The sequence below is a fragment of the Myiozetetes cayanensis genome, unplaced genomic scaffold (genome assembly GCF_022539395.1).
Source record: "Myiozetetes cayanensis isolate MyiCay16 unplaced genomic scaffold, myiCay2020 scf18, whole genome shotgun sequence".
Classification (NCBI taxonomy): Eukaryota; Metazoa; Chordata; class Aves; order Passeriformes; family Tyrannidae; genus Myiozetetes; species Myiozetetes cayanensis.
The window spans coordinates 6,349,374-6,367,813 of NW_026087389.1; the positions used below are offsets into that span (position 1 = coordinate 6,349,374).

The 18,440-nt window shown below is 42.0% G+C and overlaps 1 protein-coding gene across 23 annotated transcripts in view; it reads left to right on the plus strand.

Annotated features, from left to right (window-relative positions):
- The window catches only part of MAGI1 (membrane associated guanylate kinase, WW and PDZ domain containing 1), a 329,950-nt gene that overhangs the window by 252,888 nt on the left and 58,622 nt on the right, over positions 1-18,440 (plus strand). For 9 of the 23 annotated variants that reach the window (XM_050313225.1, XM_050313211.1, XM_050313226.1 and 6 more), the window contains 6 exons: positions 2,157-2,363; positions 4,812-5,022; positions 8,485-8,567; positions 11,633-11,671; positions 16,039-16,096; positions 18,335-18,423. In XM_050313225.1, the coding sequence (XP_050169182.1) occupies positions 2,157-2,363; positions 4,812-5,022; positions 8,485-8,567; positions 11,633-11,671; positions 16,039-16,096; positions 18,335-18,423 (687 nt within the window). The remainder of the gene's footprint in view (positions 1-2,156; positions 2,364-4,811; positions 5,023-8,484; positions 8,568-11,632; positions 11,672-16,038; positions 16,097-18,334; positions 18,424-18,440) is intronic. The other 14 variants (XM_050313212.1, XM_050313233.1, XM_050313228.1 and 11 more) reach the window with 4 other exon arrangements.

The following is an 18,440-nucleotide window of genomic DNA, read 5'->3' on the forward strand; positions in this document are numbered from 1 at the left end:
AATAGCATCATTGTTCATGAGAAATGCCAAAGGGGATAGATGGGAGCAGAGTTAATTATCCTTTTTGTTTGCCCACCTACCTTTGTATTTTCCCTTTGCGCTCTCTCCCCCCCATTCCTCCTCTTTTTGTATAAAATACTCCTGCAGTATGTAGAGCATAAGAATTATTTCTCTAGCAGAGACTGCAACCTGCTTGCGGAGCCTCTGTACCCATTAGAGGCTCTTTGCAGAAGAAGTAATTTCCTTCCCCCCATAAATTATGCATCAATGTACATTTAAGATTCTGAAATGATGAACAGAAGATGAAAGCACTGCGGAACGCTGCTGCTCCTGTGGAGCTGAATCCACGGTGTTGTGTAGGGGCTGGGACACACCTTGCTAAGGCAAACCTGCACGTGTTGCTGTCCTAGTACTCCGGCTGTAAAAGCACGGAGGGAGGAGCTGCTCCAGCTTCAGCTCTGTAAGAGAGACTTCTTCACCTCGTGGGAGACAGTGAGGGGGAAAGATAGCAACGTGTGATGTGTCCTAAGTGGTCTTCCCAGATGGACTCGGCCAGCCTAAGCCAGGGTGATTCCCCCTCCTGGTGGGTCCCGATGATCTGCCTTCCAGGAGGATCTGCTGCAAGACCTTGCCAGGCATAGAGGTGAGACTGACTGGCCTGTGGTTCTCTATAGGATCCTCCTATATTAAAAAAAGGGGGTTGTGTTCCTCCTTTTCCAGTCAGTGGGAACTTCACTGGACTGCCACAACTTCTCAAATAGGATGGAAAGTGAAGTAGCAACTTCATCCAGCTTCCCTCAGGACCTGTGGATGCATCTCATCAGGTCCTACGGACTTGTGCACCTTCAGGTTCCTTAAATGGTCTCAAGCACCATCATCTTCCACACTAGCTGAGAAAAGATGTACTGAAAAATTGAAAAATAATGCTGTCAGGTTATACATAGCCTATGGAGATTGATGAAGAATATAAATAAATGTACGTGTATATTTTAGAGAAGAGTTTTGCACTGTTCCCACAGCTGAAGCAATAGGGAAGGGCATCTCTTATGTTTTATCACACCAGAGGGTACAGGGTTAATTTTTAAGTCTACCTTGGAATCCAAAGGTGGCAAACAAAAACTATAAATAATTCCTGAAAGGGAAAATTTTGAGGAGTTTTATGTAAAAGGGTTATATATAGTGGAACATCATGTAAAAAGTAAAAGATGCACCTTTCAGTAGTTCTGAATTCCTGTAATACTAAGTGCTGCAGGAATAGCTTCCAGACCTGAGGTTCCTTTGGCATGTTTCAGGGCAAATGAAGCGCTGCTGTGGTGTGAAGTGAAGCAGGGACAGTGAAATACCCCCATGTGGTTCTGGCATCAATGAACGTGCACTTATTCTGTGTTTCTTCTACAGTCACTTAAAATGACAGGGGAGCACTGTGCTCTGTTTCCATCACAGTTGGTGATGGCTGAGAGCTGTGTGTTTGTCTAACTGTTGGTGCACCTTTGTTCCTTCAAGTTTAACTTTAAGGTCTGGTTGTTCACTTCTACCCAAGTTGACCCAACTGCTCAATTTCCTGTTTGAAGAAAGCAGTGCCACGTGGTATCTTGTCTTTTCTCTCCTCTGACAAAGTTTTCTTTTAGAGAGAGAGAGAGTAGTTTTTGCTTTCTGAATGCAACATCCTCCCTAAAAGAACCTGTGTATTAAAGCAGGCCATCGAGCCTTTCATCACTTCTCTTGGTGATAGCAGTCATGAATTTTTTATTTTCTGCAGGGCTCACTCCAGATCTGCCACAGCGTTGTGTGGGTGCACACATGTAAAAAGGCTACTAATTGAAATTCAGATGTAATGAGATGAAGTTTTGCTATTCACCATGACTGCCTTTTGTTTTAGCCCATGTACGCTCAGTGCACCTAAACAATGCAAGCATTGCTTCTCCTTTTAGATTCAACAAGAATAAGTAAAAGGGGAAGAAATATTTCTGTGTCTGCTGTAGAGATGAAATATGCACCCCCAGAAATGGGAATGGCGTGTGTTGGCTTATTTGTTTACTTATTTGTGGGGAGGGGCAGAAATTCTAATGGAACCCTAAAGAAAAGAAAAGAAAATAGAAATCTTGCTGCTATAAACTGTTCTCTTGTGAAGATGCAAATGTGTCTCTATTGCCTAGGTAACTATTATGGAACGCCCAAGCCTCCCAGCCAGCCCCTCAGTGGGAAAGTGACTTCCACCGATGCTTTGCAAAACCTGCAGTCTGGCTCCAAGCAGTCGACTCCAAAGCGAACCAAGTCTTACAATGATATGCAAAATGCTGGCATAGTGCATACGGAGAATGAGGAAGAGGATGATGTACCTGAAATGAGCAGTAGCTTCACAGGTAAAGCAAAAATATCGCGGTCCGTCAATTAGGGTACGTGGGGAAGGTTTTTGGAGGGTGTTTGGATGGGAGGGGTGTTGTTCTTCATGTGTTTTCTTCAAAGCTGTCAAATCTCAAACAGAGCTGGTCAACACCTGAATGGAAGATTTCCAGGTGTGAACAACCACATGCACAGTTGTGCCTTTCCGAAAAGGCCTTGTGGGATTGAGCTAAATGAGAAAGAAATGTGCAGAAGTTCAAATCCATTAGTTGCAGAAAGGTCAAGGAAGAGTTGAGCTATAGCTGACAGTTATAAACAGTATGGAATGACTCAACCAGGATTACATTTGAAATTAATTATTGCTGCTTACTAAATATGTTGCTGTTCATCCCCTTCCTTGCATCTAGAGCTGCCCATCACATACAGTTACAAGGTCCTCTTCTCCAAGGCACCTTTCAGCAAATCAAGGGCTGCTTGCTGCAGGAATGAGATCTGAAGCTTGGGTGCAAGCTCTGTGTTTTTTGAAGGCCTTGTGTCCTGCTGAACACAGACCTCAGTGCCACCATGACTGCCATCAAGCATTGGTTTAAAGATCACTGAAAACCATTGCAATCTAAAGTCAAGTGCTGTGCGGGCAGATTCAGGGCAAAACACTGTTGGAGATCCATTGAATTTCCACAGAAATCAACTGGAAGTTTGTGAAGCTCTGAGGGACAAGAACTTTTCCCCATGTCCTCAGTTCTAGTTTTTATTAGCACTTAGAGCATTGCTTCCTCAACCCAGTTTCAAGAATTGAATTGTTGTGACATGGCAGCAGCCTCAGCCTTTGTCATACGAGTCTGATTTTAGGAAGCAGCTGGTGGGAGATGCTGTTTGATTTCTTTGCTGCCCATCTCAGTTTGGTGCTCCTGAAGTAACTTGAGCATCATTTCTCTTCCTTGTTTTCCTTCACAAGATGAAATACTGGAAGATGCAGCTCATTTGTCACAACGTTATCACACCCTGGCCCCTTGCCTTCATTAAATGGGCACAGAATCAAGAAAAGAGTTATTTCTCATATACCAAAGTGATTCCTTATGCTTACTTCATGTCTAAGTGTGATAGCCATATTAAAATGCTCCTGCTTCCCTAGAAGACCTCTCGGTGACTTGTGTTTTCCAGATTTTTGGCATGTTTATACTCTCAGTTTTAAGCTGGCGATGATTCATTCATGCTTCTTTATCTTGTCATCTTCTACCTAAAAATATCAAACGCCAGGAAGGCTGGAAAGCAGGCATTGAGAGTACTGGTATAGATATTTTTCTTCCTGTTTCTCCCAGTTTATTCTGTTCAGTATCTTGTCTTTGGTAATGGCAGCACACATACTAGAATAATCCAGGAGCTATTTCCGAGGATGTGGGATGTGGGTGGAGCATGTCCTTGGTCTCTGGTCTGGAGAGCAGGGTTCAGGTCCTGTTTGTGGAGCCCCACTCCGTGGGGAGTTGGCAGAGGGTGACACTGATCTCTGTGTTTTTCTCAGTGTGTTGACTGCTGCTTGTACTGATATTCTCAGGGGATGTACTGCCATAAATTTTCGATACCTGCAAGAAGCAGAGAAAATCCCTTTGGGAGACACAGAGTTGATTTTAGAATCTGTCTATTGTTGCCAAAACCTCTCTGTGAAGGAATTAGGGGCACAGACCTGTTTACTGGGGAGCATTTACTGTGATTAGGGATGGAGGGAATGAGCAGCAGTGTTTCATGGATACAGCTCAAAGCTGCATAGAAACAAGCGTAAGAAATATTTCCATAGAGGGAGAAGGGCCAGATACATCTTAAAATACTCCTGACTGACTTTGACAGCAAGGATATAGTGTTGAGCCATGGAGTAAACCTCCTCAGATAGCAAGAACAGGCACTGGTGAGCAGCAACATGTGGACACGTCATGCAGTGCTGACATTCATTTTAATTTTTAATTTAAAATAACGCACTGCAGTGAAGACATTCACCATTAGCTTGTTGACTTTGAGCTTCTGGCAACCCTTTGCATTTGTAAAAATCTTGCCTTTTGATCATTCTTCAAACAGGAAATTTTATTCTCCTAATCCCTGTCCCACAATAGGCACTGCAGGAGTGAACCAGTAAGCCTCCTCAAAAGCCCGTTGAACTCATCTACATCAGTGAGCCCTGGCCTCAGACTGCTTGGAAGAATTTGGTACCTCAGCAGGGCCTGTGAGAGCGAACACAGGAGCTGATCACAGCTCCTGATTTGTTTGGCCGGGGTCTGACTGGCAGAGTTTGTGTGGGCATAGCAAGCTCGTCCCTGCTGGCAAGAAGACTGCTGAAGCTCTGCCCTCGGTTCATCTGTTGCTGTGTCTTGTGAATTAAAAAGCAAGGAGAGGAAGACTGCTAGGATAAACCTGGAAGAGCAAACAGGAGGAGAAAAAGACTGATTTTTCACTTTTATCTGTTCTTGTTTATTCTACAGCAGAGTCTGGTGACCAAGACGAGCATAACGTGCATATCGTGAGAGAGACAGCCCCACCGTCTACGATTGATAGCCACACCAACGTTCCCACCACGGAACCATCTCAGAACCTCCCTCAATACCTACCTCCTTCTGCCGAGGATAACCTAGGTCCTCTGCCGGAAAACTGGGAGATGGCCTACACCGAGAACGGAGAAGTCTATTTTATAGAGTAAAGCACATTTTTGTTGTTCTAATTCCATCTCTCTCCCTCTCCCTGGGCATAAGTGAGCCTCCATGGATGCATTTTGTGTGTGTATGCATGTGTATTAAATATTTAGTGTATACAGTTATGGTGCAGAGCTGTTATTCTTTACTGCCTCGGAAGGGGGTTTGCATTTCCTGATTGGATTAACATCCAAATTACTCCTGAGTTCAAAGGCAGTGGGAATTGCTTGCTTTATGAGGGTAGTTACAAAAGCAACAGACACTTGTAAAATACGGGCCAGTTGTTTTCATGGGTGGAATGAAAGCTCCTAATTGAAAGGGCTGAGACTTCATTTCTGGCGCCTGCCTCTGTGCATAATGCAGCGGAAGGGGATTCCTCCAATTCCTGTGTGCAGGCAACAGCAGAGCCAGGGATGGACTTTGTGTGTTGTCCCCTCTTCAGAGCAAATGGGCCAAACGTGTTCATGTGCTCCAGTGGTTTGCAGAAGGAATAGCTCAGTGCAGAGTAGGCACAGTTAAGTTTAAATCACAAGTACCTTGTGCTCTGCAGTCTTTGCCTAAGAGCTGAATGCTGTCAGCAGTTTTATGATGATATTGATTTTTTTCATGCCATAAATAATAGTCTCTAATTATACTTGTCTAAATTTATTGAGATAGGAGTAACTTATAAAATAGGACCTATTAGTGGAAGAGACTTCTTGCACAGAGCTTAGGTAGACGTTAACATTCAATTAGCCTTTGAAACTCAAGCCCTGAGCTGCCAAAGTAGAGGAGGGGGCGAGGAATTGATTTTGGATTTGATGGTCTGTTTAATACAATTGTGGAACCCGAGATCCTCTGTGTACCAGAAACCAGTGACTGGTTATTGCAGAAGAACCTTCTCTAGTAATTGCCCCTCCGGTGCTCTGGAGAGTTACACTGGATCAGGAGGCAGTAAGGGCCAGCAGTCCTGCCTCGTCATCAGGAGAGGGGACTTTTGGACAGGGCCATGAAAAAGGCCTTCATCAGAGCAGGTTTTCCCTTGGCTGCAGTGGCAGGGGAGCACATTAGAGAAGAGTGCCAGAAATCTTGAGAAGCTAGGATGACTGAGAGCACTGCATCAACTCTTCCCCAGCTGGGAGAGGGCTGATGTAAAAAAGACCATTTTCCAGGGTGTTCTCAATTACCTGAAGAGGCTCCACCAACCATCTCATCAGATGAAACTGAAATGTGTACATTAGCCCGAACAGGGCATTCTGCCCCTCACTGTGTCCTCAGGGTGCCTCCTTCTTTGACGTACTTTCTGGCCTTTATATATAGAACACAGCCTGAGTAATAGCCCATCCAGCCTGCCTTTTTCCTCCCTGGAGGAGGACAGATGATGAGCACTAAATGCTGCCCAAGCAGTCGGTTGCTCCCCTTTTTGACCCCACATGGGCCCCTGCTGTCCTTCCTTACAGATGCTTCGGTCAGAGGTTCTGCCACTGATTTCCCCAAACCCATCTGCATGGCTGCTGTATTCTTGGTGTTCTCTTAGCAATGCAGGACTGTAGCAGCTTAAATAACTTGTCAGACCTTTTGCAGGAGAATTATGTATGTGGTGGGAAAACCACATATATATGTGTAGTCTGCATACACAACTGCCTGTCTGATGTGAAGCTCTGGCAGCACCAGCTGTGCAGTGCAGATTGACCACTTTGGGGGAACCTACACATGGGGCTGATTTTGTGCACGAAAGTGTTAGCATGGATGCAGCACTGAGTGGTTGCAGTTCTATTAATTCTAAGGACACCCTGAGCCTGGAAACCTGGAAACCATTTAGTTTGATTTGTATCAAATTAAGAGAGCGAGCTAATGAGCTGTGTGGACCCAAGCTGGCTCAGATGTCTGTACCAATGTCTATGGCATTTTGGGTATCAAGCCGTGGTGCTGAAGGGAGCAGCAGGAGAGCACCTGAGCTGCTTGCACAGAACTAGTGCAGGTGCAGTGGGGCCAGAGATGTGTGTCAGATAACCAATCCTGATGTCTTGTAGCTGAAGCAATTTGGCTCTTGAGATATGTTTCTCTGGTGCTTTAATTGGGATTTTCATTACCCAGCGTATCCCAATCCCTCGTTGCCCTGCGTGTAGATCTGTGCATGTTGCAGGTGTAACACAATCCTGTCCCTCTGAGTGTGTGATCTGAAAGGTGTTTAGCTAAATTTTCTGTGCCTCAGCAAACTACGCTGTTGTGAGCCTTTGGTTAGCGAGACAAAATTCCAAGAAATATGCAAATATTCTATTGCTCTCCTCCCACCGCCCTCTTTCTCAGCTAGACTGCAGACTTGCTTATTTATAAGCTGGCAGACCCCCTCTGCTTTATTGCTGTTAATGTGCCTGACTTGCTGAATTTCTGCCATTCAGTTTTCTAGTTGGCGATTAATTGCTCTGGAGCATACATAAGGATTAAACACATTTGCTCATCCTGCCTTGGGAGGGCTGGGTAGTGGGATGTGTAAAACAAGGACCTTTTATTTACTCACTCCGTTCCCAGGAGCAGGGCGGTCCCCTTTTTTTTCTTGCAGTACAATACAACTTTGCTGGTGGGTTGTTAGTTCCTCAGGGATCACGGCCCTCATTACAGAGCCCTCACGAGACTGTTGGGAGGCTAAAGTTCAGTTTGTAAACCTCTTTGAGACCTTGAAGGAGGAGTAAATAGCATTACTATGGTATTGAAACTTAAAACGGTTAAGCTGTGTTAAAGGCTAAGCTAGATAAGTAATACCTCAGGGACTGGAGGGGTGTCTTTGCAGGTTATGTCTAAGACGACACCAGGTTGTAGAAGAGGCATTATATTACCAGATTGTCTGCTTATGCAAATGAAATTATGGAAGAAAATAACTTCTAGAGAAATGTATTTTAAGCTTGTTTACTATGCAGCCTTCACTGCTGGGACTGGCATCATGATACTGTCAGGGGACCTGTAGAAAGGAAGAGTTGAAAGTAAAGCTGTTCAACTGCCATCAAAGGCTTTGGCAGAACATTTTTATTTCTGTAATTATAAAGTTTTCACTGGAAACTGTTTTTGACTAATGCTTAGGTCAACTCTAGACATGTCAAAGGCCTTTTGTAGGAACAAAGGTCACTGCATAGTTTGGGAGGAAGGGAAACTTCTGTCTTTGGCTTAAAGACAGCTCTTGGAATTAAAAAACCAAGCCACTAAAACCAGAAGTTTGGAAATTTATAATATTGCAGCTTCCATGTGCATCCTTCTGGTCAGGAATGCTGATTTGTATGTTTTCAGTTTTTACCTTTGTGTTTTCAATGCCAAAGTTCTTGTGATTTGGTAGACTTGTTTGCAAAACATCGAATTGTAGAGCTGTTTCTCTGGATCAAAAGTATGCCTTCAGGTCTGTTGAATAATAAAGAGGATATATACTTTTATGTCACGGATACTTCAGTTCTGGTTTGTTAATAACAAAGGTCATATTTCCATTTTTGGTTTCCAGCCATAACACAAAAACAACATCTTGGCTAGATCCACGGTGCCTGAACAAACAGCAGAAGCCTCTAGAAGAATGTGAAGATGATGGTAAGAGACTAAAAATGGTGAAATAATAATGTGTTTGGTCCCCTTCTAGGTAACTTTCTTCCTTTCTCTTCTGTCTTTCTAATAACCTGTGTGTTCAGAAAGACTTTTTTTTTTTTTTTTAAGAAAAAGGTTTATTAGCAAGTGCATAGAGACAATATCCGTTATTTGTTGTGAATGTTTACTGTGGATGTAAAATAACCATTGAGATGGCAGATCATTTAAAGAAAATCAAGGAGATGCTACAAGTAAGAGGCCTCTGTTTTTGCAAAGGCATTTGAAAAGTCACTGATGCTGAACAAGACTCAAAGCTGTCCAACATATTTGCTCCTTGGATCACTGTGTAGGAGGGAGCGACTGGATCTCTGCTTGATCCATTTGTGTTGCGCTTCAACCACCTGCTGTACATGGGTTGAAAGAGTTATGTTGTTGTTTCCTTGTTTGAGCAGAAATAATTCAATTGCTTCATTTCTACTGTTAAATTCTGACAGTCCATGTAGTGTTATGATTGCTGAAAACAAATTCCATTGGAAAGTGTGGGGTTTTGACACTGAAAATTTACACTGATAAGATTTTGTATTCCTTGAGATGTTGGAAATGCAAGCCACTGTCCGATTTAGAGCAGCCACAGGCAGGACTGTTACAGCAGGTTCATTCCTTGCATCCTTTTGGAGATACTGGAAGAAAAAAGGAATTATGAAAATAACTTAAATGTTTAGGAAAACCTGTGTGGAAATGTTGCTCTACTGACCAGGAAAGGTGATGGTATCCAACTGCTTAATTTTGGCTAACACAATGCTATCATAGTAGATATGTCTTAAAAATGGAAGTGTTGGTGCTGTCCTTGTAAAATTAGTTTTCATAATATGATTAACCACCTACTAGTGTCCATCACCTCAACACAAATTACGATTTTATTTCAGGAAAGAATCAACTCAATCCCTTTACAGTGGTAGGTTCAACTCTGGCCTTCAGATGTGAGAATTTACCTGTGCAGCCTTGGCTGCTGTGATGAACCAGGTCACCCACTCCCTAGTGCACAGAGCAGCCTACCCTCAAACCACAGAGATGTGCAAAGCCCAGGCAAAAACCGAGCTGGCCCCTGTTTCATGGCCTTGGCAACTGGCATCATTTGTCAGGGAACAGGCAGAGGGAGCTGGGTTAGGGAAGGCCTTGCTTTGCCTCTACAAGTGGAAAAGTCAGTGGGTCAACATAACTGAGCAAAATTAAATAATAACATACGTATGCAGGCAAAGCTCCCTCCTGCTTTCCTGGCTTCCTCTACCAGTGACATTCCCACTACATCCATGTCCCCGGTGATGCCAACAAGTGTCACATGCCACTGTGGGGTCAGTGTGTCCCATGCTGTGCTCTGAGCCAGGGCGAGGAGCAGCTGGTACGATGAGGCTACAACAGGTGGCTCAGGCTCCTCTGTTAAACAGTTTTAGGTCTCCTCACAGAAGGGAAAGTCTTTCTCTTGTCCTCTTAGCAATTACAAAGTGAACATTGGAATAATTTATTTTGTTGGAATTAGAAACATACAGCTGGTATTATTTATTGTATTTCATTGAGTTCATAATTTTGAAGAGCAGTGGCATTTTTGTTTATCAACTCCTTAAAATCAGCTAATTTCATCTTCCCACACACCCCTTCATTCATCGAGTTGCTCATTAATGGATATTTTTAACATTCAGTACTTAAAGCAGTTGCTTCCTAGTTACAGCAGTGCACTGCACTGCTTTGCTTGTCTGCTCTGATCTTGCTTAGCACATAAGAATAATTATATTTCAAAAAACCAAAGAGGTGAGGTTAGTTTTGCTGCATCACAGAAGCTGGACAGTTTTTGGCAAGGGTCACTTTTGGGTGTCATTCCACTGAAGTCAGTGGGATGACTTCTCTGTTTTGTTTGGTGTGTGTGCATGTGAGTTGTCAGGTCGATCCCATCCTGTTTGTGGATTTTATAAATGTTAGATGTCGTTTCAGATTTGTTTGGTTGCAGTTGCTTTGTGTTTTTGCTTCACCAGGATATGTGTCCCTAACAAGTTTCTGCTTGTTTCCAGTTGTTTAGGGTGTCAAAGGAAATGGCAATTTGTATTTCACACTAATGGTCCCAAACAACTGTTGGTAGAATATTTTGCAAACAGGTTGTGAAAGTGGCTTTTTAGGTGTCCAGATTTTCCTAAGCAATATTGTGACTCTACGTTTTCTGGTTGCTACTGTCATTCATTTATGTGGCTTAAACTTTCCCGTGTTAGGTCCAAGATTGTTTTTACCATCTTTGTTCTTGTTTTGTCACCATCTTTCATTTTCAGACTGCATTATTATTATTTATAGGCTAAGCAATACTTTAATCATCTGTGTCACTGTTAACTTATGAATATGGAGCAGATAATGATAAATGGAGCAACAGCGAATATTGATGGCTTTGTGTCTTTGAAAAATTATGTGATCTTCGTCCCAGGTGCCCTGCTAAAACTGGTGCATTCCTATATATGCCTCACCAGTGCATCTGGACTGTAGTGTGGGTCTGTGCCTCCAGTTAAACAAGGCACTTCATGCCTATCTTAAATCATCTGATAGAACATCGAAGTCATTTGGACCTTGTATGCACATAAATTTCAGTACTTTCTTGAAAACCTTGCTACTTAGTCCTTATTTAGATGTAAGGTTTTCCTCTCAGATTTCTTCATTAGTATTCAGGTCTGACCTTCTGACAGATCCATGTGTCTACAGAACGGATTGCGAAGGTCGGACTGTGCAGATCTGAGGGAGAAGCTTCACTACAGTGAGAACAACCCAAATGCATGATTTTGCCATATCAAACCATGACGTGGAAGTAGTCCATTGATACAGATGTTTTGAGAGTGCAAGAATCAGTTTTTTTCATTATCTTCATCAGATCCATCAATATTCTGATCACTGAAGTGTGATAAATGGAAAGCTTGGGCTTGGTCTGTAGAAAATTAGTGCTGGTTCTGCTGTTTGCTGTAGGGAATTTCTTGCTTGGTGCTGGTATCTGAAATTTTCTTTTAATTTTTTCTGTCTCATTTACTGCTCTTCCCTTGGAGAAGAAGGGGTACACACGGAGGAACTGGACAGTGAACTAGGTAAATCATCCATCTCTCATTTTGATGTTTGACTTCAAGTGCACTGTTTTAAGCCTTTAATTACTTACTTTCTCCTTTGTATCATTTTGCATCTTTCAGTTTTTTTATTTCAACAAGCGTAATTTATCAGCAAGACTTCCCTAGCATTAATCTTTCCCTAGCTTCAGATCTGCAGTGGTTTTCTTACTGATTGAGAGTTTGAAGAAAGCTAGAGGGCCTTAATCTTGCAAAGTTGGTTCTAAGCCACTTCCTCCTGGACCCTGCAGAAGTCAGGGACTTTTCCTTTGGCATCACTGGCTCCAGGAAAAAGCTTATAGATACTGAAGTTGGAATCAAGTAGCTAATGATGCTTTTTCACTGGGGACAAAGACATCTCCCAGACAATAGAACCTGAGTGTGGTTTAGAAAGTTTTACATCAGATGCTTCTGCTGAGCTTGTGAATGAAGCAGCTCAAAATTTTGCCTCAGTCAGTGATTTTGTAAACAGATTATTTTCAGTGATGTGGTACACTTTTATTTGCTGCATCTTTTTTGTGAAGGATGCTGTCTTGATATCTAATCTCAGCGGTGCTCATTGTGTTTATACTGATGGTGGAGGTAGTTGTTATTTCTGTTCAGCTATGCTCTAGTGCACTCGGAAAGCTGAAGGGATAAGAGGTTGCAGAGGATTTTATTTCCACTAGGACTATTATTGCTTTTAGAAAGGACTGTACTTACAGTTCATAGTTCTGCGTACTGGAGGAATTGTATTACTGGGGAATTAACCTCTGGTTTCTGTAATGACTTGCAAGTAAGTGTATTCTGCTCCCTGCTTCTGCATGATGGATACAGCATCAGCAGCAGACTTTTAACACTACTCCAGGAGTGGTTCTTCTGAATAATATGCCTGGAATAATGCTGGAGGCCTAATTTCTTTTAGAGCAAGAATTTGAAAGAAACGACAATTTAAAGAAGAATGCATTCTCTTTAGTGGTACATGAGTGTTATGTGCAGCTCACACAAATAATCAGCAGCAGACCAAATAACATAAGAAGTAGGTGGATGCACACCAACAATCTGCAAAAGGTTCTCATGAACCTCTATACAAATGGTGACTTAAAATGAGAGAAAGGATGAAAAAAATTTAGAGGCAGTAATGAAATAGAAATGACCCCTTCTTTCAGTCTGCTATCAGGATCTAGTGGAAGAGAAAAGCTGAAAAAATAGATGCAGGGAAACTCATTAATTGATAAGCCTGACCCCAGTTCTGCAGGCACTTCCGTACACAAGTGTTTTGCTTGAACATCACGAGATGTTCCCTTTGTTTTAATGCAGATAAGCTTTACTGAGCCCACGGCCCGTCAATACACTGCTGAGCTGAGTGTTGAAATGTTGCACTGTGTAGAAAGACATCTTCAAATTACTCAGTTTGTTGCAGCAACATTAGGGAGGGGGCATGAAAACTCACTGGTTAGTATAAACTCGTTGGTGACACATATTTAGCTCCTTAGCTTATCAACAGTTTTTGTTCTAAACGTAAGGAAATTAAAAATTGGGGATTTGCAGAGCTGCTTGTTCACCAAGACATGTTGAATATGGAGTAATAGGCCACCTCTTTTTAACAGAAGGATGAACAAAAGGACACAGAAGTTTACCCTTGGTGTAGAATTTAACATGTGCATGGGCAGGCTCTCCTGGCCTCACAAAGAGAAGCAAGAGCTGAGTGTGCTGAGATTGTCTCCAGCTCCTTCATAGTGATGCATGGATGCAACTAAAACACCTGCTTATTGGAGAAGTAATGTTTTAGGAATTCATCCAGCCTCTCTGTGTGTAGGGCAGGATACTAGAGCATCTCAGTAGGAATCCATGTATTTATCCCAAGCTTAAAATTGTGAAATTAGATACTTGTCCATTGAATTTACCTGCTGACAAATGCTCTGGGACTGCAGGGTGCTGCATGGATGTACCAAAATAAAAACCATATGGCTCTCTCAGGCTCCTAATGATCCCAAATGTTTTTGGAAATCTCGTATTTGTGATAAAATCTAATGCTTTGGGTCATCTTCAGTTTGGCAGGAGAGATAGAGAAGGGAGATGAATAATTTAAAGCAGCTAAGAAGCTAGACTGGCTTCTTCTGTGCAAGATGGCTATGGAGAATAGTGCTTTTTGCTTTATAGAACTTCCAGAAGATTGTAGAAGTCAGAAAGTGCATCTACGTAATCAATAAGAAATGTGTTAAAAGCTGCAGTTTTGTATATTGTTACATCTGAAAACACAGAGATATGTTCCTTAAATAGAAACCTGAAGAGATAGTAAACTGTAAAGATTTTGGCACAATGCCATTTTTGGGGTTAGGAAAGTGCTGTTTTTCTGATCTTCTGTGCAAAGGCTTTTAAAGAGAAAAAATTAATATCAAAATCTTTTGTGAACAGAAAAAAAAATTGCTTAAACTTTTAAAATAAAAATCACTTAATAATCCAAAATAGACAAAATATTATCAGGAAAGCTGGTGGAAAACTCATTTGAAGGCATTTGTGCATTACTTTCCCCCTTCCCTCATTGACTTTTTATTTTTCTTCCACCCCAGCTTGATCTCTTTACCATTCCACTTTCACCATAGTGCAACAAGCTAAAAATGGCTGCCACAACCTGTGATTTTCCCAATCTCATGCTAGGTCTTAATTTAATTGCACTGAAAATCTGGAAGCCAGTCCCACAGTGTATTCACCTTATGGGACTCCTTTGCAAACCTGAGAGTTCCCTTTGCAAAAAGACTTTCAAGATTGGCCTCTAGCTTTCTGACTTTTTCTCACCTACACTGGCAGGGTATAAAGGAATATCTATTTCTGAAGCGCTTGATCTGCTGATAAGAATTATAGAGTTTTTTCATGCCCAAAAGTTAGCATTGGCTTGCATTTAATGGCTTATGTCTCAAGGAATCCAAAGATGTTCAACCCAATGTGGATAAAACAACGATAAGAATGGAAAACCTACCTTTTGTCTGCAAATAAGGGATATGTGGAGCAAAACCCATGAAAATTGATTTCATCTGATTTCCAGCCAATTCTGAACACGAACATAAACTTTGAGTAATTAGTCCATGTGTGTTTGTATAGATTCTGTTCCTCTCCAGTCTGGAGATATTTGTATCCTTATGGCAACATTATTCTAATTAATGGGCCATTGTTGATTGTATTGGCTCAGCAATTGGTGCCATTAATGAAAATAAATCTTTGCATTTGATAATAAACAAGCATAGATTGCTATCAGTCTTGACTATTTCATAAATTTTGAGGAATTAATTTGCATGGGGTATTTTAACTTGTATTATCCAACAGAGTTGCTTTCTTTAAAATTTAAATGAATGTGCAGAGTCTGTGGGACTACATGAACACAGTCCATGGTGTAGTAGAGCCTTTTTCTGAGTTGTTTCTCAGTATTACACGAACACGTTGCTCTGTATTGTTAATAGGATGATTATTTCATTACCCACAGGCAATGGGAACATTGTGTTTAAATGAGTGGCAAAAGGATCAGGCCCTTAAGTAATACATACAGCTTTAATAACCCTCAGTTGGATGCTGAAGTGATTTTATATACATTCAGTAATTATAGTTAAAGTACTACATGCAGTCTAGAAAATCAACAGGAACAAAAGCGGATACATTTCCAAATGTTAATTTCATCTTCAGAACTGTCTTTTTGTGCTAATTAAAAAAAGGAAATATCTGTTACGTGTGACTGTGGCAATATGTGTTCCTAAGTTAAGTGCTATGCAGTGAAACACGTCTGTGTGTGCCAGCCACTTCCGTGGGTTCTGTATGCTGAGTGTTTGTGTTAAATTCACCTTATCCTGTTTCAAGATGTGCTTTGTGTTGGGCTCATGGCTGAGCAATGCAAATCCCTAAGAAAGGAGTAAAAAGATCCTGTTTTCAGGTGAGCATAAGTGGCTTGGCCCTGGTATAGGAGATGAAAGCTGTCCCTGTCATTGGGCTATAATTGTTTGCCATAGTCTCGCACACCTTCAGAGGCTGGTGTTGAAATGCCTGTGGCTTGTTGCCCCTGCAGTGCTCCATCCAGAGCCACTGCTCTTGGGGGTGAAACCAGGAGGGTGCTTGAGACATGCCCAGAACTTTAAGCATTTGCTCATTTCATGCAAAAAGCAAATAAAAAATGAACTAGAATGGGCTTCTTCCCAGTTTGGTGTTAACCCAGCCCAGGGAGCACGGGCTGGGATGTTGGTGCTGTGCTGTGCCAGCCTTTCAAAGGAAGCTGTGATCGTTCTGAAAAGTGTCTGAAGCAAAGCCTGAGCTACTGATGAGTCTTGCAACTGCCTGTCAAAGAAAAACTGCACTGGAGGCTTCAGTAATGCTTTTTCTATTTCCAGAGTTGCCTGCTGGTTGGGAGAAAATTGAGGATCCCGTATACGGTGTCTACTATGTAGAGTAAGTGCTGCTCCCTGGTTCTGGTGTGGCTGTTGGGTGGAGGAAGACTTTCCTCACAGTGGGCTCTGTGCTTTTGCTGGGAGTACCTCATATCAAGCAGGAGGAGACTCTGGCCCTTTACAGGCTGGGGGATGCTACTAGGGGTGGGGAGAGGGCAGTCCTGCCTCTCCATCTATCCTGGAGTGGGAGTGGGCTCAGGGAAGACAGGAGTGCCCTGGGAAGGGGTTGAGCTCAAGGAAGATGGGAGCAACCCAGGATTGGGGTGTGCAGGAGTCCCTACATCTCACAAAATACTTCTATCCAGAGAACATTAACAAATGTGCAATTAACTGAGTTTGATCCCCTTCATACAGTGCCATGATCAAAATATGAGTGTGCAAAGCAGATACCAATTCAGTTGTGTCATGAGGAATGGAGAAGCTGATGTGACCAAGCAACCACAGCAGAGGTTCTTGCATCAGGCTGTGTTGTTGGGAATAGAATTACAGGTTTAATGTGACTCTCTGTGGAATTAGAACAGCTTCTCCTTTATCGAGATGTCCAATCGCTCCTTTGGGAAACCAGAGATCTGAGTTCTGTTTCATCACTGACCCCATAAAATGAATTTTTAATTATGTGTATACTCCTGTCTAGTAGGATGGCTTATGATAGTCCTCAGAATAGATATGGAATACAGTTTCTGTCTGCTTTAGCTCATTTTTGACCCTACCATCTGTGCCTAGGGAAACAGGGTTAGCAAACTGTGTAATTAAGGCTTGACATTTATTTACCAAAGACATCAAGAATATTTTTCAGCTATTAAATGCCATGCCAAGAGGTCTTTACAGCATTTTTCCCTGTCACTTTATATATACATGCCCATTAGTTTTGTGGCACTCCTTACTCATTGAATTAAATCTAAAAGTAGCAGCAATAAGACATAATTTTATTTTACTTACTGTCTCTAAGCTAGCAAGATGGTTATAATTTTAGCATTTGTCTTTGTCCATTCAATTCAGGCACTCTGTTATTGCATAATAGTTTTTATTGAGACACAATCGTATCATGAAAAAGTTTATATCATTTTTAAAATAGTTATCAATTTTCTTAACTTTCTGAAAATACCTTGAAATGAGAAATCTTTTACAGACCACATTAACTTGTTTTTATTTGACTAGTTAAATATTTTTCCAGCGATTTGATATTGATCTTTAGCAGAAAAAAAAATCTGAGCGTAACCCTCTGGAGTGCTTCTGTCACAATTACCCGAAAAATTGGTTGCTTGTTCATGTGGGGGTTTTTAGGGTTTTTTTATAAAGACACATGGGATAGGAGACAATATAATAGCAAGTTCTTAATAGTAAACTTTACTTTGGATACAAAGATGGGCTTGAAGCTGATACAATTTTCTAAGGTCTACCTGCTCCTCTGCTGCAGAAAATGACTACTGAAAATGGCTCTTGAACAGCTGATGAACCGTAAGCTGCAGGGAGTCCCAGACGTGCCCCCACCACCCCAGCATCTGTGGCTGGTGTTCATCACTTGGTTTCCTAAGATGGTTAATCCTCTTGTGGAGTGCATGGCTTGTCTGCTGTGCTGGGGCTGGGCTGCTTTTTTTTCATTTTCCTGAGATTGGTAAGAAGTATTGGCTCTCGACATCTCATACTGGTCAAAAGCTGCCTAACGAGTACAGCTGAAGGTTCACCAAATGCTGGTTTCCACTGGGAGCGTTTGCTGGTGGCTGATTCTGGATAGATTTTGATTCATTTGGAGCCCAGCTCATAGCCTGCATCCCTGCAGGTATTTTTAAGACATCCGGTGTGCATTGATCAGGTCACTGACAGATACTATTACCAGTTGTTGGGGTTTGTTTGTTTTGTTTGTTTTTAACTTTGGTGAGCCAGGGAATGACTGCACCTCTGGGAATCTGATTAAAGCAGGGGTGCTACAGGCCTGCCTTTTGAAATGCAATCAGACAGAGCACCTTTTCTATTTTAATCTCATTTTTCACAGCAAGATCTCTAATGTGTTTGGAGGAATTAGCCATTCCTAGTCAAGACATTGTATCAATACTGGAATCCACTTGTTTTTCTAAATACTCTTTTTGGCACTACGAGGTGAGCCTTGCTCCACACTTACTGCTGTTGGGTTTGTTTGGTATTTTATTCCTTTCCTCAGAAAGAGGAGTTTTGTGCCTGGCCCTCATTCCTTCTGTTTGCATAAAGGGTTTCCTAATTTATTGCTCTCTTTCGTCTCCAGCCACATCAACCGGAAGACGCAGTATGAAAACCCAGTTCTTGAAGCAAAGAGGAAGAAACAGCTCGAGCAACAGCAACAGCCTCCAGAAGGTTGGCGACCCCTGAGG